Raw genomic sequence first — 19,576 nt, 5'->3', positions numbered from 1 at the left:
AATCACATGTATATCAGTATTCACAACCTTTGCTCAGTACTTTGTTTATGCACCTTGGCCAGCAATTAGAGCCTCAAGTCTTATTGAATATGATGCCACAAGCTTGGCGCACCTATCTTTGAACAGGTTTGTCCATTCCTCTTTGCAGCACCTCTCAAGCTCCATCAGGTTGGATGGGGAGCGTCAGTGCACACCTACATTCAGATCTCTCCAGAGATGTTCAATCGGATTAAGGTCTGGGCTCTGGCCGGGCCACTCAAGGACTTTCACAGAGGTGTCCTGAAGGCACTCTTTTAATATCTTGGCTGTGTACTTAGAGTCACTGTCCTGTTGAGGTCAACTGTGCTCTGGAGCAGGTTTTCATCCAGGATGTCTCTGCTGCATTCATCTTTCCCTCAATCCTGACTAGTCTCCCAGTTCCTGCTGCTGAAAAACATCCCCACAGTATGATGCTGCCACGTTTCACTGTAGGGATGGTGCCTGGTTTCCTCCAAACATGACGCTTGGCATTCACACCAAAAAGTTCATTCGTTGTCTCATCAGAATAGAGATTTTTGTTTCTCATGGTCTGAGAGTCCTTCAGGTGTCTTTTGGTAAACTCCAGGCGGGCTGCCATGTGCCTTTTACTAAGGAATGAGCTTCTGTCTGGCCACTCTACCATACAGGCCTGATTCATGGATTGCTGCAGAAATGTTTGTCCTTCTGGAAGGTTCTCCTCTCTCCACAGAGGAATGCTGGAGTACTGACAGAGTGACCATCTGGTTCTTGGTCATTTCCCTGACTAAGGTCCTTCTCCCTCAATCGCTCAGGGTGACCAGCTCAAGGAAGAGTCCTGGTGGATCTGAACTTCTTCCATTTATGGGAGGCCACTGTGCTCATTGAGACCTTCAAAGCAGCAGAAATATTTCTGTACCCTTCTCCAGATTTGTGCCTTGAAACAAGCCTGTCTTGGAGGTCTACAGACAATCCCTTTGACTTCATGCTTGGTTTGTGCTCTGACATGCACTGTCAACTCTGGGACCTTACATGTAGACAGGTGTGTGCCTTTCCAAATCATGTCCAATCAACTGAATTTATACCAGGTGGACTCCTATTAAGCTGTAGAAACATCTCAAGGATGATCAGTGGAAACAGGATGCACCTGAGCTCAATTTTGAGCTTCATGGAAAAGGCTGTGAATACTTATGCACGCGTGATTTCTTAATTTTTTTATTTTTAATACATTTCCTAAAACCTTTTTCACGTTGTCATTATGGGGTATTGTATGTAGAATTGTGAGGGGTGGGGATGTAATCAAAAAGTGAAGTGCTGTGAATACTTTCCGGATGCACTGTAATACAATATAAGATAGTGACCATCAAAACTCAGACTTACACTGGGACAAAAAGTCTGGCAAGTATGGTTATTTGATCATAAAGAATCACAAATAGGATGTCAAGGTGTTAAATGTTTTTTTAATCACATTCTCTGCTGAATTTTTTGACTCGGAGCTAAATTTTTTCATCTTATTTCTAGCGAGTGGGAGGAGTCAATTACTACAGTGCAGAAGCAGAGAGAATAGCTGCTACACTGGCACTCCTGGCAATTAACCCTCAGAGTATGGGCCATGGACCGCAACCAAATTATAGATGCTTTTACTTTTAACCACAACAGGCGCATTATGCTGTTATGAAGACATCAATGGCAGGTGAAAGATTTCCTCTCTGCCTGCCGTTGGCATTTTTTTTTCCCCTTAGGCTATAAACTATGTGTAGGTCTGTGGATATTTGTATTGAACAGTACCCTAGTTTTGTGTGTGATTTTGCTCATTCTGCCTGTTGTCAGTGATTGTCACAGATGAGAACACGCGATGTGTGTGGTCTGTCCAAAAAGTATCAGACCTTTTTATTTTTTTCAAAAACCATATGGATTTGAATCATGTGTGCTTGCATGAGCCAACCTTGAACCTTCATGCGCATGCGTGATTTTTTTCACGCCCGTCGGTTGCATCATTCGCCTGTGAGCAGGCTTTGTGTGAGCACTGGTCCTCCCCTCTCGTTGGATTTTCATTGCGAGGTGGAACATTTGGAGCTTTGCTGCATCAAATTTTTCCAGAAACTGTGAGAGACAGCCAGGTGGAAACCATTCGGAAGATTCAGACGGCTTTCGGTGACGATCCTATGGGCATCACACAGATTGAGGAGTGTTACAACCAGTTTAAAGACGGCGCACAATGGCGGAGGGTGCACCGCGCTCCGAGCGGCCATCAACAGGCTGAAACGACCAGATCATTTCCAAAGTGAATGCTGTGTTGATCCGGGACGTCGTCTGACTACCAGAGAAATTGCAGAAGAGGTGGACATCAGCACTTTTTCGGCACATTCCAGTGTTACAGGAGATTTTGTAATGAAAGACGTGCGGAAGTTGGAAGTCTCACAGGACATGTTGTGACATGTCCAGCTCTTACACAATTCCTCGGATACTCACTCAACTGAAAAGCCACCGAAAGCCGTTTGAATCTTCCGAATGGTTTCCACCTGGCTGTCTCTCACAGTTTCTGGAAAAATTTGATTCAGCGCTGCTCCAATCGTTCAGACATTTTCCTCGAAATGAAAATCCAGGCGAATGACGCAACCGACAGGCGTGAAAAAACTCACACATGCACACGAAGGTTCAAGGTTGGCTCATGCAAGCACACATGATTCAAATCCATAAGGTTTTTGAAAAAAATAAAAAGGTCTGATACTTTTTGGATAGACCTCGTATGTGCCCGTGAACATGGCAGAGCCGTCGTGACACATGAGCCCTTATTTCATAGCATCATGAAAATGTCAAGCTCCCCCATAGTACCTGCAGAAAAGAAAATCTCTGGAGCCGCCACTGATTACTACCTAAACCCTAATCAGAAGCAGACTTCTGAATTCCTAAGTAAATTTCACAAAATAACTAACCATAGAATGTACGGCACTTCAGACAAACAATAAACCTTATCGGAGTACTCAACTAATACACCTCGTCAGAGCTTTGTATTATTACTGACATTTCTAAGTGCAAGTTGGTAAATTCCACACACTATGTGCAAACGTTCATACACACTGTTTAAACACAAATCTGTGCATAGGAACAGTTGATAAATGAGGCCGTATAACTCAAGGTAGTTCTGTGGTGTCATGGATGTGGCTTCCAGATGTGGGTATTAATCAGGATTTAACAAGGCCTTGACCTTTTTCAACTTTAGTATAACCACTTAAAAAAAATAACGAAGCATAAATAGTTCAACATCAAGTCTTTGAAACAGAAAAATGCTTATTTGATGGTTCATGAAATATTTATGTTTTTAGTGTTATAGCACAAAAAGGGCAGTAAAATATAACTTTTCTCATATAAACTGGTAGCACCTTGTGTTGGATTATGGTCTGATTAAATAGACAAAATGATTTTTTTTTTACTTATTTTTATTGCAAAACAGACAAAATGTAACTCTCTCGATATATTGGCCACCACACCTTGTACATATTTTTGATTTTGTGTCAATTTATTGACGAATATCCTGGAATTGCATCAGACATTTAACCTCGTACAAATACCACAATATCCAGCTGATGAATAGCTAACACAAACACAACCTTGTTGATGCCTGCATCTTAAATTTTGGGCTCTTTGATTTATTATAATCTATTGAATTACCTGCGTCCAAAATACAAGTTTTTTGACACAGATACAATGGCATGGTTAAACAAAACAGCAGCCTCAAAGTAGACATGACTGAAATACAAAATGTTAAGTACTCGACAATACAGGGTTTGGCCAATAAATATATATATAAAAAAGTCTCACATAGTTTAAAAACATCTTATGTGACATTTTGAAGTGTTGTGCTGCAAGTACCACAGCCACATGGCATTACACTTGCTCTTGACAGTGTTTTCTCATGCTCAGCATGACACATCAGAGTGTGTAGGCATATAATCTCTGTTTAAGCAAAGCACTATTCTCTGAAATTCAAAGGCACAGTTTTCAGTTGTCGGACTGTCACTATAACACAATCACAAGTTTTGTCATAAAGCAATAAAAAACATAAGAGCAATTATTAAAACTAAACTGAAAACTGAGGCATTACTGATCAGTCTGTGTACCAACTTATTCCAGCGTCTCTGCTCTCAGTCTTTAAAGAAATTCTGCAGGAAAGACTGAGCCACTCTGACAACTATCAATCTGACACTGACTGTAATATCAATCCTATGGAAATTATAATGCTCAAAATAAAGCACAAACGAGTAAAAGACATTTGTTTAGCTGCTCATTTAAAGATAAATATAAGGCTAATGTTTATAGTTACTGTTGGGCTACTCAGTGGGTGCTGTCCATGCCATTACAGACCTATTTTACATAGAAAAACCATGTTAACCATTTAAAAATAGATTTCCTTATGAAAGTATAGAAAATTAAAACAAATGTATAAAATCTGTTGAAATTTCAAAATCTGATTTCTTGTTGTTCTTTAAAGGCACAATAATGTAAAACTGTGGCCACTCAGACCACACGCACCTCTGCCAAAACTATCAGGTTATCAGCAGGATAGACGTTTGATGTCTCAAGGCAGATTTTTGAAACACATCTGATCTCACAGTGAAAGAAAATAAGTGGCTGGTCCAGATCACAACCAGTGTGTGAAGTCAGGGCAGGAAAGCCACAAATAACTGCTTTAATAATCATAATTTAGCACCGTTCTCGCTTTCACAGATATGCATTCTGGCATGTGATCGTCACGGTTTCCTACGCATATGATCTAGCGTACCATGTTATGATGTAATGCACTAAGCTTGTACCATGTGATGCGTACAAAATAAACAAACAAAAAACATGTTTAGGGAACTATTTTTTGAGAAGGCCAAACAGCTGTGTAAGCTCTTTAATATCTCTGATTTTTTTTTTGGCCAACAATTATATCTATTGCTTCTGAGACTAGTATGATCAAAAATTTATGATTGCTGAGGTGAATCATGTTACTATTTCACATCAAATTCAGATTTTGTAGCAAAATACAACAATTGATCTAAGTTAACTTTTTATGTGTGCTATATGCATATGCATGTTGCTATGTTACCATAGCAACATGCAGTGTTGCTATGGTAACTCTCACCGAGTCTGTCTGGACCAGCTCTTCTCTGCTACTCTTTCTGTGCGCTGCTCCTGTTACAGACGTTGTATTTAAGATAAAAGTAGCGCGTGGACACCGTATACTTTTACACGATTCTCATTTGTTGACTGAGCTTCATTCATGAAGTCCATGGTGTGACTGAGTAACACAGTGAGGGTCAGTGTAATCTGCGAACAACAGCTCAGTTATTTAAGGCGCAACATTGAAAAAAATTTGTCAGTCTTGCTGAACACTTTTAATCACTAGACTGACAAGATTTTTAACTAGACATTTGTCTAGCAGGGGAAAATATCAACTAGACATAGGTCAAAAGTTACTGGTCCATATCTTTGGACCAGTGGATTTCTCTACTCCTGAACCCACAACAGAAGAGTGCCCATGCTAACACATTAACACCGAGGTGAGTACAGAAAACCCCCCAGTGATGTTACAACAGGTACAACAACGTTTTGGGTCCAACAGAAATGCAAAGTTTTATCAAAGTATGTCAAAGATCACAACAAAAACAAGATTTTTTTTTACATGTCCAGCCACAGTTAAAAGAAGACCAGAGTGCAAAGATGGAATATGGTTCGCCGAGGTTGCGCTCCCAAACCCTTTAAGATTTTTCAAGTTGAAGACAAGAATTTAAACCTTGGGATCCATATCCATGAAAGCGAGAACGGAGTTTTAATGAATTGGTTGTGGGACATTGGATGGTGTTCACTACTGTTTGTCAGCACTGAGCATCAGCGACAAGGCCTCAGACTGGAGTCTACAGTTTGGCTTAAAACCACAGACTTTGTATGTCAAACACTTGGCAATTCACAGACTCAGCAGAATTACAATTTTCCAAATAGTCTGTAGATGCTGGTTCCAAAAACAAAACAAACAAAAACACCCAAGTATCTATTCTACAACTATTATAGTTGCAGACATTTCAGGTTGCAGTTCTAACCATATTTCAGCATGTCCATTTAGGACTAATGTCCTCTAAGCTGGTCTAGTCGTGTGTATATGTTATCAGCTTGACTTAGTTCTTCAAACACAGGCAGAAGGTTGAGCAGTTCAGCGTCATCCACATCATCAAACCATGACACCACAGGAACCTGTGAAAAAACAAAACAAAACAACACAGCTTAGTAACACCTAAGACTCAACAAACTCTACACATAAACTATATACAGTGCATCCAGAAAGTATTCACAGCACTGCACTTTTCCCACATTTTGTTATGTTACAGCCTTGTTCCAAAATGAATGAAATTCTTTTTTTTTTCCCCTCTCAAGGTGGTGTGTGTGAGATGTAGCAAATGTCACTTTGCCTATCAGGGTTTGTGTTTTTTGAATACAGCTGTAATCGTGGGACATTTCTGTGTCAGTCATAAATTCTGCTAAAACAAGGAGAATATACATTTCTCCATGTAATGTGGAGTTGCATCAGGAAAGGTATCTGGCATAAAACTTGTGCCAAAACAACATGCAGATTCATCCTGAATCTGTTGTGGCGACCCCGAGTGAAAACAAGGGAGCAGCCAAAAGGACTTGCTATATATTAAATATCAAATATTTGAAAATGTAAAAGGCATTACAAATTGATCTGGCACAATAAGATCTCTTTAACAATTATAGGGATACTGGATAAAGGGCCATTTCATTTTTTAAAATATGCCCACTGAACATTAAAATCTGGATGAAATATCATTATACAAACATTTTTAGATGGTTTTAATCCTGTAAGAGTGCCATGTGGCTGTTTAAGTAATGATCTTTAAAGTCTAATTAGCATCAGAAGAGATGTTTACACACAAAATTTCCACATTTGAGATATAACGATGACAGTTATTAAAGCAAGTTACTTTACTGTGGAAAGTGTTTAACACCTACGTGTGTTGCTGATCAGGCAGAAACATTAGGCTCTTTTACTGCTTGTGTTGGAGAACATTAAGACAATCCATGTGTTGTGGATGTACTGATCGCACTATTTTTCCTTGGTGCCATTTAAAAATAAAAACCTTCTGGTCTGCTGCTGTTGTTTAAACCGTGCAAAAAAGATTCCAAAGACATCTAGACCAGTTATTGCAAAATGATCAAAGTGTGATTAATCTAGCTTTTAAAAAATTAACGCATTACAGGTGCTGTATTTGCTAAATTTTGCACACACACACAGCGACTAAAAAGATTTACTTTTTTATTATGTTGTGTTAATGAATGTTAAATTAGGTTAAATTAATTTTTACACATATATTACACACACTCACTCATCTTCAACCACTTACTACAATTAAGGGTCACGGGGGGGGGGGGGGGGGGAGCCTATCCCAGCAATCATAGGTGATGAGGTGGAGTACACCCTGGACAAGATACCAGTCTGGGCCACACATAGACAGACAAACACATTCACACCCGCACACACACCTATGGACAACTTAAAGTTAACTATAAGGCAACAATACCGCAGAAGCAGTCAGACGAGTAACCATTGTCAAATAGATCCCTTTCCATTTGTCTTTTTTACCCATGATGCATTGCGAGATGCCATTTTGTTGGGTAAGCCGCTGTAAAGCTGAAGCTGGAAAGTACAAAGTGTCTTGAAAAAATGCTGTCAATGCCCCACGTACGCGATCAAGATTCTTTGGATGAAGCTACATCTACTCGCTACAATGAGAAGCTGAAGGCGAATGATTGCATCGATTGTTACAAGATAGAAGCTGATCTAGATGGTCACAGACTCACTAAATCATTTGTGCAATTGTGTCTGCTGATCACAGGTGGGTGAAGAAGAAAACAGACAAACAAAAAACAATAATCAGAGTGCTCAAAATGGAATGGTAAATGGAGAGTTAAATGGCCAAATTTCAGTTTTCGAGCTTGCAATTGTTATATTATTACATCATATATTACTTTAGTCATTTCAGAATTATCAACAAAAAATACATACCTGAGATGAAATGCTCAGAGCACACTTTGTAAAGCTGTTAGCTCGGATGGGGTTGAAATTTGCTCCGTTGAGCCGAACTAACCACAGCCTGCGCTTATTGCGAGAAAGCTCCTCGGTCCTTTCTCCTTGATGTGTAACAATTCTTGGGATGTGCAAAAAATTTGAGTGAACTCTTGTCTGTATTGATCACCCATAAATTAAACAGTGTCTCACTTTAGCACTACCTGGCGCTTCACGGATCACCGGTGCTCGCTTTCCGTCTATGATCACTGCCACACAACATGGCAGCTCACTAGAAATCATTGGTAAGCATGTCCAGAATGGAAAAAGGTCTATAAGCCTGCCTTCAGGAACTGCCCTATTGGGATCTCCTTAGCATCATCATTTTGTTTTATTCTGTTTGTGACTTCCAACTTGTGTGTGCTGATTTTTTTCTGCAGACCTTCACATATATTTTAAAAGACTCAAGCTATGACACTTCCTTTGAATGATTTGAATAAAATGTCAGTTACTCGTGATCACAAACAGCACGTCTTTTTTCTACACGGAGATGACGGATCATTGTGTAGGAAATCAAATGAAAACTCACAGCATTTTTAGGATGAAAGATATAAGAGGCAGGAGAGTTATCCAGGATGAGTGTCTTGTGGAGGTCTCTGCCCAACCGACTCAAATCTTTCACATAGAAGCCCTGGTGGAATACACATGATTCTCTGAATAATCGGGCTCGGAATACACCACAGTGATCCAGCAGGTCCGTTACTGGGTCTGCATACTGACAGAGATTGGAGGAAAAACAGAGAGCCGGTGAGGCAAAGGCAAGAGAATGTTTGGTTTCCTGGGTACAGTAGTGTTACACTAATAGCTTAGGGAGAAAAAAACATTCAAAATTACTCATGAAAGATTTTACAATGAAAGAGGGTGTGTAGTCTCAGCATGTTAAGCAAAAACAGGGCATGTAGTCATCAAAACAAATCTGACAGATCAAATCAATCAATTCAATCAATTTTATTTATATAGCGCCAAATCACAACAAACAGTTGCCCCAAGGCGCTTTATATTGTAAGGCAAGGCCATACAATAATTACGTAAAAACCCCAATGGTCAAAACGACCCCCTGTGAGCAAGCACTTGGCGACAGTGGGAAGGAAACATTACATCAATCCAAAGGGTGTTAAGTAAAGTATGAAGTACTGTTACAGGATCAGTCCACAGTAAAGTACCTTGGCAAGACTGGCTGTAAACAGCACACATTCAAACAACTCTCCCATTCTCTGCAGGAACTCATCCACATACGGCCTCTTCAGTACATACACCTGGAAAAACAAAAGCACCTGCTATAAAGTTTTCATGCTACACCTGTAAATAATTGGCGTTTAAGTTGTTTGCTTGCTTCAATCCAAATGCTGAACTTATGTCCAACAGCAGGCTGCTAATGGCCCATTCCTGAAACAAGTAATCAAGAATAGGCCGTGCCAGCGTTAACCAGCCTATCCTGGATTACTTGAACCAGGCAGAGGCCCCACAGAGAAGTCCATAGTAACGGCAGTCAAATAAACAGTCCGATGCTATTTAAACATTTTTCTCAACATGTTCTTCATTAAGAAAGCCACACATACAGCATCATTTAGTCATGAAATTTCAGATGAGCTTGGCTGAAATTTGTCCTTTTCTTGCTGATGCCTCTGTGTCCATGTTCAACATCTGGCCAGTAGAGGTCTCCATGAACCCGCAATAACAAACCTGGCTGATTGGTGGAGACCCATCCCTTTTCAGCTCAGCAACCGCTGCGCACACACACATATATAGGCAAACACCAGCTCTCCTCCCATCCACAGCAAATACACATATGTATGTATGTATATGCATGTGCTCCGTGTTTTACCTGGTGTGTGGTCCCCTCTATCTCCACTGGAACGATGAAGTCTGCATTACTAATGGGCTGCAGGGGGGAACAGAGAGGGAGATGGTTGGCATGCTCGTTCACATGAGCTGCGCCGTGTACATTCACATGGCATTACATAACAGCTGAACACGGAAACAGACTCCACTCTGCTGCCATAAATCAGTGCACAGCCTACACAAACTGAATACAAAACTCACTTGTTGTCCTCTCACACTTGTAACAGTTTTTCTGAAATTGACAAAACTCTCAGATTAATAATCAATCGCAGCAGATCCAGACTGGTGCACCGCTTATCTTAACAGAACTTTCCCAGATGTTACATAAGCATGTTTGTTATTTAAAGCAAAACATAAGACGCTTACACCAAAACTGAAGTTCCAGCAGTACACCCAAGCTACGGTGTCAAAAATAGCATTACTAAAAACACAACAAAAACAAAATAAAGGTTTTATAAATAAATAAAACTGAACAAACACACGACTGCTTTGATACCTTAAATGAGCTGTGCACCAGAGTCTCATCCAGATCTATGACCACACATATCTTGCCTTGGTCCTGGACCTTCACCTCAGGCAGGAGGCTGGGTTCATACTGCTGAACAGACACACAAACACTTTAATGGTATGGAACTGCACATGGGCTTACATCATTTCTCATGCCTCTATCACGTGGGATTCATACGCTAATAAAATCTTATGACAAGTACCCATGAGAAATTAAATAAAACTCTGGTGTGAAGGTGCCTGGTGACTCTTTGCTGTCTTAAATCTATTTATTTATTGTTTTGTGGCAGCTGTTGATTCACAATGAGAGGCAAACAGGGGGTTGGGGGTGCCTTATTTTATTTATGATACATGCCCCTATGTTCCAGTCATATGTGTCACATGCTATGACATTAATTTCCTATGGTTGCTACAAGCTGACAAGGAAGAAGGGAACTGACAATCTGGTGAGAAGTAACAACATCCAAAATGGTGGCAGCTATCATTACCATGCCATGTTGTTTAAATTCTCCCTTTCCAAAGTAAAAAAAAATGTTCTAAAAATAGATCATTAGAGTTTGCAGTCAGTTTTAAGACAGTACTGGGTCATAAATAAGTTCCCATCACATAATTCTTAGGGGCCTTACTAGTTAGTTAACTACCACGGTCCAGTCACCACAGTGGCACACCATGCTAGCTTATTACTATATTAGTCCATTCTTGATAACTCTGCCATACCAAAGTATAAATATATAAATTGTTTTAAAAACAGAGCTAGGCAATAACTGGCCTAGAAGAGCTAGGCAGAGTCAACACATCTCATTACGAGCACAGGTAAAATTAAATTATTTATTAATATATTACATAACACAGCCTTGACAACGAGATCAGACTGTGATAAAGACATAAACAATCCCCCAACCCACACAGACAATTTTCATTAAAACAGAAAATATAGCTTAATCTCATCAGTGGCGATGCTTATTTAGCTTGTCATGGGCAGTAGTGTGCAAAACAATAACTAGGTACTACAGATGCTGTTTCCTGATCAGCTCTGACAGTCCTCAAAACCAACAAACATGAAATCTCATTAAAGTGACCCTTGGTTTGTATTGGAGCTCTAATCAAACTGACAGTATTACCGGCACGGTCAGCCATGCACCGCGTGGTTCCAGGCTTTATTTTTTCCTTCCACCTCAGCAATTACGAGGCAAACAATACACCAATCTCTACCAGCTCTTCCAGCCTGCTTAAAGAATTGATAGTCACTCTGTTTTATCTTTCCTGGAGTGATTCAATATCAGCAAATTGTAGTGGATAGCTTTCAGAACACCTGCCATGGTGGCTTTAAAATGCCGTCAGATAAAGAATAAGCGCATTGTCACAACAGCATATTTAGCTTAGAACAAAAGACATGAAAAGTCTTCAAACATTTTCTTTGGTGTATGTGTGATGTGGAAGTAAAATGAACAAATAAGGCAGGACTCAACTGTATTCAGATTGTTTTCAGCAGTGTGAATACCACTGGGATAAGAACATGGTTACCTTGACAACCGCACCATTTTCCTGTGACTCCAGCAAGGTCTGCTGGGAAGGTGGCGATGGTTTTGGTGGTGGTTTGGGGCCATCCTGAGCTTGGAGGCAACACAACAGTGCTTTGAAGATGTTACAGCTCCGTGGCTGTTTCAGGGCAGACCGGCTCACCTGCCCTGTTTGGCAATGACACACACACACACACACACATACACATACACACACACAAAAGATTTAGATAAGAAAATCAATTATACTATATGGAGTGAGCACTCAACCTACACGCTACACTGACCTCGTATCACCTACTATTCATTTTTAACATTTTCTTTTTCACCACAAAGAATGAAAACCTGATGCAAATATTCCAATACAAATATTGATCTCTAAAGACAAATCAGCTGCAATGGGAATGGGACTTGCATGAAAAATTCAGCAGGAGCTTATTTTCTTTCCTAAAGGCATCCAACCAGATGTCTAGAGGGATGGCACAGCCTGCACATGAAATCTGTTTTTAATGGGCCTGCCTCTGCTGCCGCCGCTGCTGCTGGAAATGGCTGGTACATGTTATATAATCACAGAGGGCGGGAAAACCCACAGTACCTTCAATAGAAAACACAGACAGAAAACATTCCAACCATTTTTAACTCCAAGACCTTTCAGGAACTGCTTGGCAGGCTGAAGCCAACCAAATCAGCCAAGCAGTCACACTTCAATACCCTGTGCTCGGCTTTGATCAGTCGTGGCAACAATGGGTGTCAAAGCTGCATGCAGTAATAAATGAAAGAGGGAAACATTCTTGATGGGTTTTAGCCATGCAAGCCCCATCCAGTGCATTTGGTGCGAGGACGGGCAAAAAGAAGCAGAATTTACAGCCTTCAATAGAATGTAGTCAGAGAATGTAAACTGGATCTGACCTTACTACAAATTGAAACTGTTGATACAGTGTGACAGGCACATATGCCCTCAGATTACAAGATGTTTGGACTATAATCCACAATGTTCACATAACCATCAGTGCTCTGAAGACATAATGCAGCCACATCAATAATCATGTTACATAACAGCATGTTTAAGGGACAGAAAATACAGGATCCCGATTTACTAACACTCCAGATGCAAACCACAGCCTTTCTTTGGACATGACGATAATCTTTAATGCAACCCACCTCATATGTAACCAATGAACGTGTCTCATAACTGCCAGCCACTGCAAATCTGAGGTGATTTCCCCAGAGTAATAATTATTAGTGCACATCTCTCGGTGCATGCAAAAGAAGCAATCCCGCTCAGAAATAAAACAGGACTCAAACACAGTGTGTTATTTAATCTAGCAAAACAGTCAGTGCAAAAATACATTATAGATTGATTATCCAGCCAATCACAGCGTGCTTTAAGCAAAGCACACCGTAATATTACCTGCAATCACGCATTATGCTCCTAAAGAGGAGAGGAGTTGGAATCAATGAGCAAACAACGAAATCTTTGAAACGGCGCTACAATGGGCGTGTGCAGAGGGTGTGTGTTTGTGCATTCCGCTGTCAATACCGCAGCACCTGGTGTTCTTCTAAAGCACAAAGCATATCCAGCACACATATGATCCACGCCATGCACACAACCTCTGCTGTTTATCGATTAATCAACACAAAAACAATGCAACAGTTTTCTGTTAATGCCACTCTCGATGACATGTTTAACCACTCAAATAATAATAAATGCGAACAGGGCTTACCGTGGTGTGCCAGGTAGTACAACAATATGGGATGGTGCCAACTGAACACACTGTTCCAGATCGAGAAATTTATTACGAACAACCAGGCACACGTTTAAAAAACAAAAGCAAAACCAACACAAAACAATATAGATTTGTCCAGAAAGAGGCCTAGCTGCAGAATCAAACTGACAAAATGGGGATTAGAAAGAACTGTGCGTATAGGGGATGTCAACTTGTGCACAAGTTTTATGTCCACCACTGAACGCACAATTTAATCAGCAACAAAAGCAGAGTATCTCCAGTGTTCGAGGATTATTTTAAATATTGTGTTGTTGGCGCGCGCGCTCAGCTGTCACACTACAACAGGCTTTTACGACTATTAAAAAAAAACAAAAAAAAAAACGATCAGCTGAAATAAGAATGGCTTTGATCCCATTTTAAAACACAAACGCGCCGCGTTCCTCACCTGTTTTCGTTGACACTTGGAGGTCTTCTTTCTGCACTTGGGTGATAACAGAACTTTCCATCTGACAATCACGGAGCCCTCACAAGCCTCAAACGGTGTCCGCGCGCACCGACGGGCATCCCTCATTGGCTTTTATTGACAAACAAACAGACTCGATTATTCACCGACAGCAACTCTGCTTATCCGCAGGCGCGCCTCACAGCAACCGTTTAGCCGCTTCTTCTCCTCCTTTCTGGGCTCCTCTCGAGGAAGGCACTCGGGTAAGAGGCGCGGTGTGTTTTGGGGAGTTTATCGGGTTTCCCTTGATGTCCACCGTCCTCAGTTTTTTGCACCAACAACATGGAGAATCCAGGCGCGAGGAGGAAAACAACCGAGGAAATGGGGCAAGGGAAGCCGGTTTCAAGACCGCCCTTACTACAGATAAACAACATCGTCCAAAATGTCATAAACACCGGCGAAAAACACCAGGAAATGGTCTCTAAGCCGGGCTTCGTTATAGAAAATAGGATTCCCAGACGCACCTACGTATAAAATGTTAGTTTTGTTAATCTCCGAGGCTTTGTTTTTCTACTGTAGGGACTCCGCGGGCGCCTTGAAACCGTCTTTACCACTGATTGGACGGCTGGGGGGAAGGTGGGCGTGGCCAAAGCATTCCTCCCCGTGCTGCGCGCTCTGCACCGGGCACATTCCAGCGCTGAGATCACGTTTATGCGAAATGAACATTTAACATGCGTAAACCATACATGCCACAACAGCAATCCTTTTATTTTTTTTATCTTAAAATCATACACTAGTTTTACGATTTAAATTTTTATTCATCCTTAATTGGAGTAAGCGAGTATAGAAAATAGATGGATGAATTTTTACTCGCTTTCTTCGTATCTGTTGATCTATTTTCAAGTTGTATTTTTATTGTATTTATGTTTTTATTTTTGTATCTTTTATAAAATGTTTTTAACAAGATATTAATTTTGCATTGACGCCTATAGTGAATATTTTCCTCAGCGGGACTGTGCAGCATTTTGTCATTTTGGATCTTGCCAAAGTCCAAGATGGGAATGAGAGTAAATACTTATTTCTTGCAAACAAAACATTAAATTAACACAATGCATTAAATTGAAATATAAAAATAAAAACGGAAACACTGGTGTAGAATAAAAAGACACTTGGAAATACTGAAGTAAACTATTAGTGTGGATTTTTTTTAACTTGTTGAATGTAAATTCCAATACAGTACAAATAATATACAAGCAACTGTGTCATCGGTGACCACTCCAACCCTGTGATTAGTAACAAGGCTTCACAAACTAATTAGTACATAGGTGTCAACCTGACTCCAGAAGGGGCAAAGAGGGTGCAGGTTTCTTTGTAACCATGCACTAACTCCACCAGGTGATACAAAGAAACCTGCACCCTCTTTGCCCCTTCTGGAGTCAGGCTGACACCTATGTTAATAGCTCTGTCTGTCTTTATTTCATGATCATTGTGCATGTTAAAAGATGGCAACATGCTCGCTCCTCCTCACTCATGTCAGAACACAAAGTTCAGAATGGAATATGCTGCAGGTTTTACAAAACTAGAAATTTTGGAGACACTGACTGAGTCAATTATTCCTATATGTTTGCCCTGTTAGTCTTATATGTTAATGCAAGTGTTCTCAAATTACTGACAGTCCAAAATAACATCAACAATTTGCACTTTTTTGACATTCCAGCCCCTCATTCTCTTTCTCATTTATTTCCTTTGATAAAGCCTCATAAGACAGTAACAGTCAAGGTGTGTTGTGCCTCACTTATATGTTCTTCATTTAAAATGACAGTGTAAATCACGGTCTTCAGTTAAATACATTATTTTTGTGATGTTGCCTCTGTTTGCCACCACAATGGAGTTGAAATTAAATAATCAAGAGTGAAAGGAGACAAGACTGTTAACTTTAATTCAAGAACTTCAACAAGAATATCATGTTAATATGTACAATCACTCCATTTTCAGAGTACATAGGTACAAATGAATTATGAGGATCATTATCCTGAGTGTCAGTGAAAAGGTGATAGCAGGGTATTGTTTTCAATCACAACGTGTGTCTATGGACAAGATACTGGAACTCAAAAATGGCTGGATGGATTTCCTTCAACCTTGGTAGGAGAGTGACTTGGATAAATTATCTAGAGGTAATCAGATTTTGGAGTTTTGTCAGTTGTCAAGGCAAACTTGGACCACAAACAACACATTTTTATGTATGCATATGGGCACTTTCACATTAAACGGTACCCAAAATGTGTCACAGAGGGCCAGAAATAAAGTATACCCTGTTTAGAAAATGTTACTTATCATAGAAAAAAAATTCCTAATAAAAGCAGAAATGTATATGCCATTGGACTACATTCATCTCCCCCAAAACCCCTTCCGAAACTGGTGAAATGTGAAATGTTTGAAAAGGGGACATCGCAGCAATAATTAAGACACATGATTCTGACCTCAGGTGAAACCATGTTCCTTCCACTGTAGCCAGGAATGTGTGATGTGAAGTGTCTTCCAAACCATCAGTATGTACAATGAAGCAAATAGGTATTTGATCCACTGTTAATTTTGCAAGTTTTCCCACAAAGAATGGAGAGGTCTGTAATTTTCTACCATTTCTCACAGCATTTCATGATTTCACATCACAAAATATACATTAATCTATTGGTTTATGATATTGTAATGAAAAGTGCCACATTTTCGTAATGGGAGCACAAATTCATTCTAATACATTCTGTGATGGGAGCGTGAAATGAAAAGTGATGCGGGGGGGGGGGGTGTCTGGAGAGGTTATGGTTAAGGTTAGGGGAAGGGGTAGGGATGGGGGTTAGGTTATGGCTATGGTTAGGGGTAGCGTTAGTAATTGTAAGATAAAATAAACAACCCTGTCACAAAAATGTGACTAATTTCATGACAGGAGCACAAAAAAAAAAAAAACCTTGTGAGACTGGGTTGGTAAATTTTATCAGAGGTACACCTTAACTGTTAGAGACAGAATCTAAAAAAACTCAGAAAATTCCATTGTATGATTTTTAAATAATTAATTTGCATTTTATTGCATGAAATACGTATTTAATCACCTACCAACAAACAAGAATTCTGCCTCACACAGACCTGTTAGTTTCTCTTTAAGAAGCCCTCCTATTCTGCACTCTTTACCTGTATTAATTGCACCTGTTTAAACTCGTTACCTGTACAAAAGACACCTGTCCACACACTCAATCAATCACACTCCAACCTATCCACCATGTCCAAGACCAAAGAGCTATCTAAGGACACCAGGGACAAAATTGTAGACCTGGCTGGGATGGGATACAGGACAATAGGCAAGCAGCTTGGTGAGAAGGCAACAACTGTTGATGTAATTATTAGAAAATGGAAGAAACACCAATCTTCCTCAGTCTGGAGCTCCATGCAACATCTCGCTTCGTGGGATAAGGATGATTCTGAGAAAGCCCAGAATGACACAGAAGGAGCTGGTCAATGACCTGAAGAGAGTAGGGACCACAGTCACAAAGACTACATTAGTAACACACTACACCGTCATGGTTTAAAATCCTGCAGGGCACGCAAGGTCCCCCTACTCAAGCCAGCACATGTCCAGGTCTGTTTGAAGTTCACCAGTGACCATCTGGATGATCCGGAGGAGGCATGGGAGAAGGTCAAGTTCCACCTTAGAATTGGAATATAATATATAAGATATACCTTACTGAATTTTCATGTGGTCAGATGATACCAAAATAGAGCTTTTTGGCAACTCCACTCGCCATGTTTGGAGGATGACAACAACTCCAAGAACACCGTCCCAACCGTGAAGCATGGGGGTGGAAACATCATTTTTGAGGCTGCTTTTCTGCAAAGGGGACAGGATGACTGCACCGTATTGAAGGGAGGATGGATGGGGTCATGTATTGCGAGATTTTGGCAAACAACCTCCTTCCCTCAGTAAGAGCATTGAAGATGGGTCGTGGCTGGGTCTTCCAGCCTGACAGTGACCCCAAACACACAGCCAGAGCAACTAAGGAGTGGCTCTGTAAGAAGCACTTCAGTGTCCTGGAGTGGCCTAGCCAGTCTCCAGACCTGAACTCAATAGAAAATCTTTGGAGGGAGCTGAAACTCGAAACCTGAAAGATCTGGAGAAGATAAAGAGGACGAGTGGACCAAAATTTCTGCTGCAGTGTGCAAACTTGGTCAAGAACTACAGGAAACATCTGACTTCTGCAACTGCAAACAAAGGTTTCTGTACCAAATATTAAGGTCTGTTTTTCTATTGTATCAAATACTTATTTCATGCAATAAAATGCAAATTATTTAAAAATCATATAATGTGATTTTCTCAATTTTTTTTTAGATTCTGTCTCTCACAGTTGAAGTGTACCTACAATAAAAATTGCAGACCTCTCCATTCTTTGTAGGTGGGAAACTTGCAAAACCGACAGTGGATCAAATACTTATTTGCCTCACTGTACGATGCATTCAGAAACTATTCACAGCGCTTCCTTTTTTCACATTTTGTTATGTAACAGCCTTATTTCAAAATGGAATGAAATTAATTTTTTTTTCCCCTCAAAATTCAACACACAATACTCGATAATGACCATGTGAAAAAGTTTTTTTTATTATTATCTTTGGCAAAATTATTACAAATAAAAAACAAAGAAATCACATATACAGACGTATTCACAGCCTTTGCCATGAAGCTCAAAACTGATCTCAGGCGTATCCTGTTTCCACTGATCGTCCTTGAGATGTTTCTACAGTTTAATTGGAGTCCATCTGGGGTAAATGTATTTTATTGGACATGATTTGGAAAGGCACACACCTCTCTACATACAGTGGTATGTAAAAGTTTGGGCACCCCGATGATTTCCATGATTTTCCTTTATAAATCATTGGTTGTTTGGATCATCAATTTCAGTTAAATATATCATATAGCAGACAAACAGTGATATTTCAGAAGTGAAATGAAGTTTATAGCATTTACAGAAAGTGTGCAATAATTCTTTAAACAAAATTAGGCGGGTGCATACATTTGGGCACCCTAACAGAAAAAATACATCAATATTCAGTAGATCCTCCTTTTGCAGAAATAAGTCTCTAAATGCCTTGCTTCGATTGAGAGTTGGATTCTGGCTGAAGGTATTTTGGACCATTCTTCTTTACAAAACATCTCTAGTTCAGTCAGGTTTTTTATGGTTGATGTTAGAATTGGGACGACTAGTCATAATAGTCGACTACGACTAGCTAACATCTGACTATTTGACTATTTTTTTATTCGGCGACTAGTCAAGAGCCATTTATTAAGTTCATTTAACCCTTAAAAGAATAGACCTTCTGGAGCTACCACCACTACCTTCACTCAGTGAAGAAAGTGTGTGAACCCCAGCAAGTGAAT

General features: G+C 40.1%; 1 protein-coding gene across 2 annotated transcripts; it reads right to left on the bottom strand.

Annotated features, from left to right (window-relative positions):
- Positions 1-3,431: 3,431 nt before the first annotated feature.
- ctdsp2 (CTD (carboxy-terminal domain, RNA polymerase II, polypeptide A) small phosphatase 2) lies at positions 3,432-14,692 on the bottom strand. Of its 2 annotated transcripts, none has more exons than XM_034172000.1 (7): positions 14,161-14,692; positions 11,993-12,156; positions 10,458-10,556; positions 9,945-10,001; positions 9,283-9,375; positions 8,649-8,834; positions 3,432-6,228 (listed from the first exon to the last, which is right to left on the bottom strand). In XM_034172000.1, exons 1-7 carry the CDS (start codon positions 14,219-14,221, stop codon positions 6,103-6,105), a joined length of 786 nt encoding a protein of 261 aa, XP_034027891.1. In that variant the 5' UTR covers positions 14,222-14,692; the 3' UTR covers positions 3,432-6,102. The 2 variants fall into 2 exon arrangements, with proteins under 2 accessions (XP_034027891.1, XP_034027890.1); XM_034171999.1 differs by having other exon boundaries at positions 10,458-10,559; positions 14,161-14,689.
- Positions 14,693-19,576: the final 4,884 nt, after the last annotated feature.

The sequence above is a fragment of the Thalassophryne amazonica genome, chromosome 6, assembly GCF_902500255.1.
Source record: "Thalassophryne amazonica chromosome 6, fThaAma1.1, whole genome shotgun sequence".
In the NCBI taxonomy this organism is placed as follows: domain Eukaryota; kingdom Metazoa; phylum Chordata; class Actinopteri; order Batrachoidiformes; family Batrachoididae; genus Thalassophryne; species Thalassophryne amazonica.
Note: the sequence above shows the minus strand (reverse complement) of the source record. Positions and strands in the feature narration are given on the sequence as shown.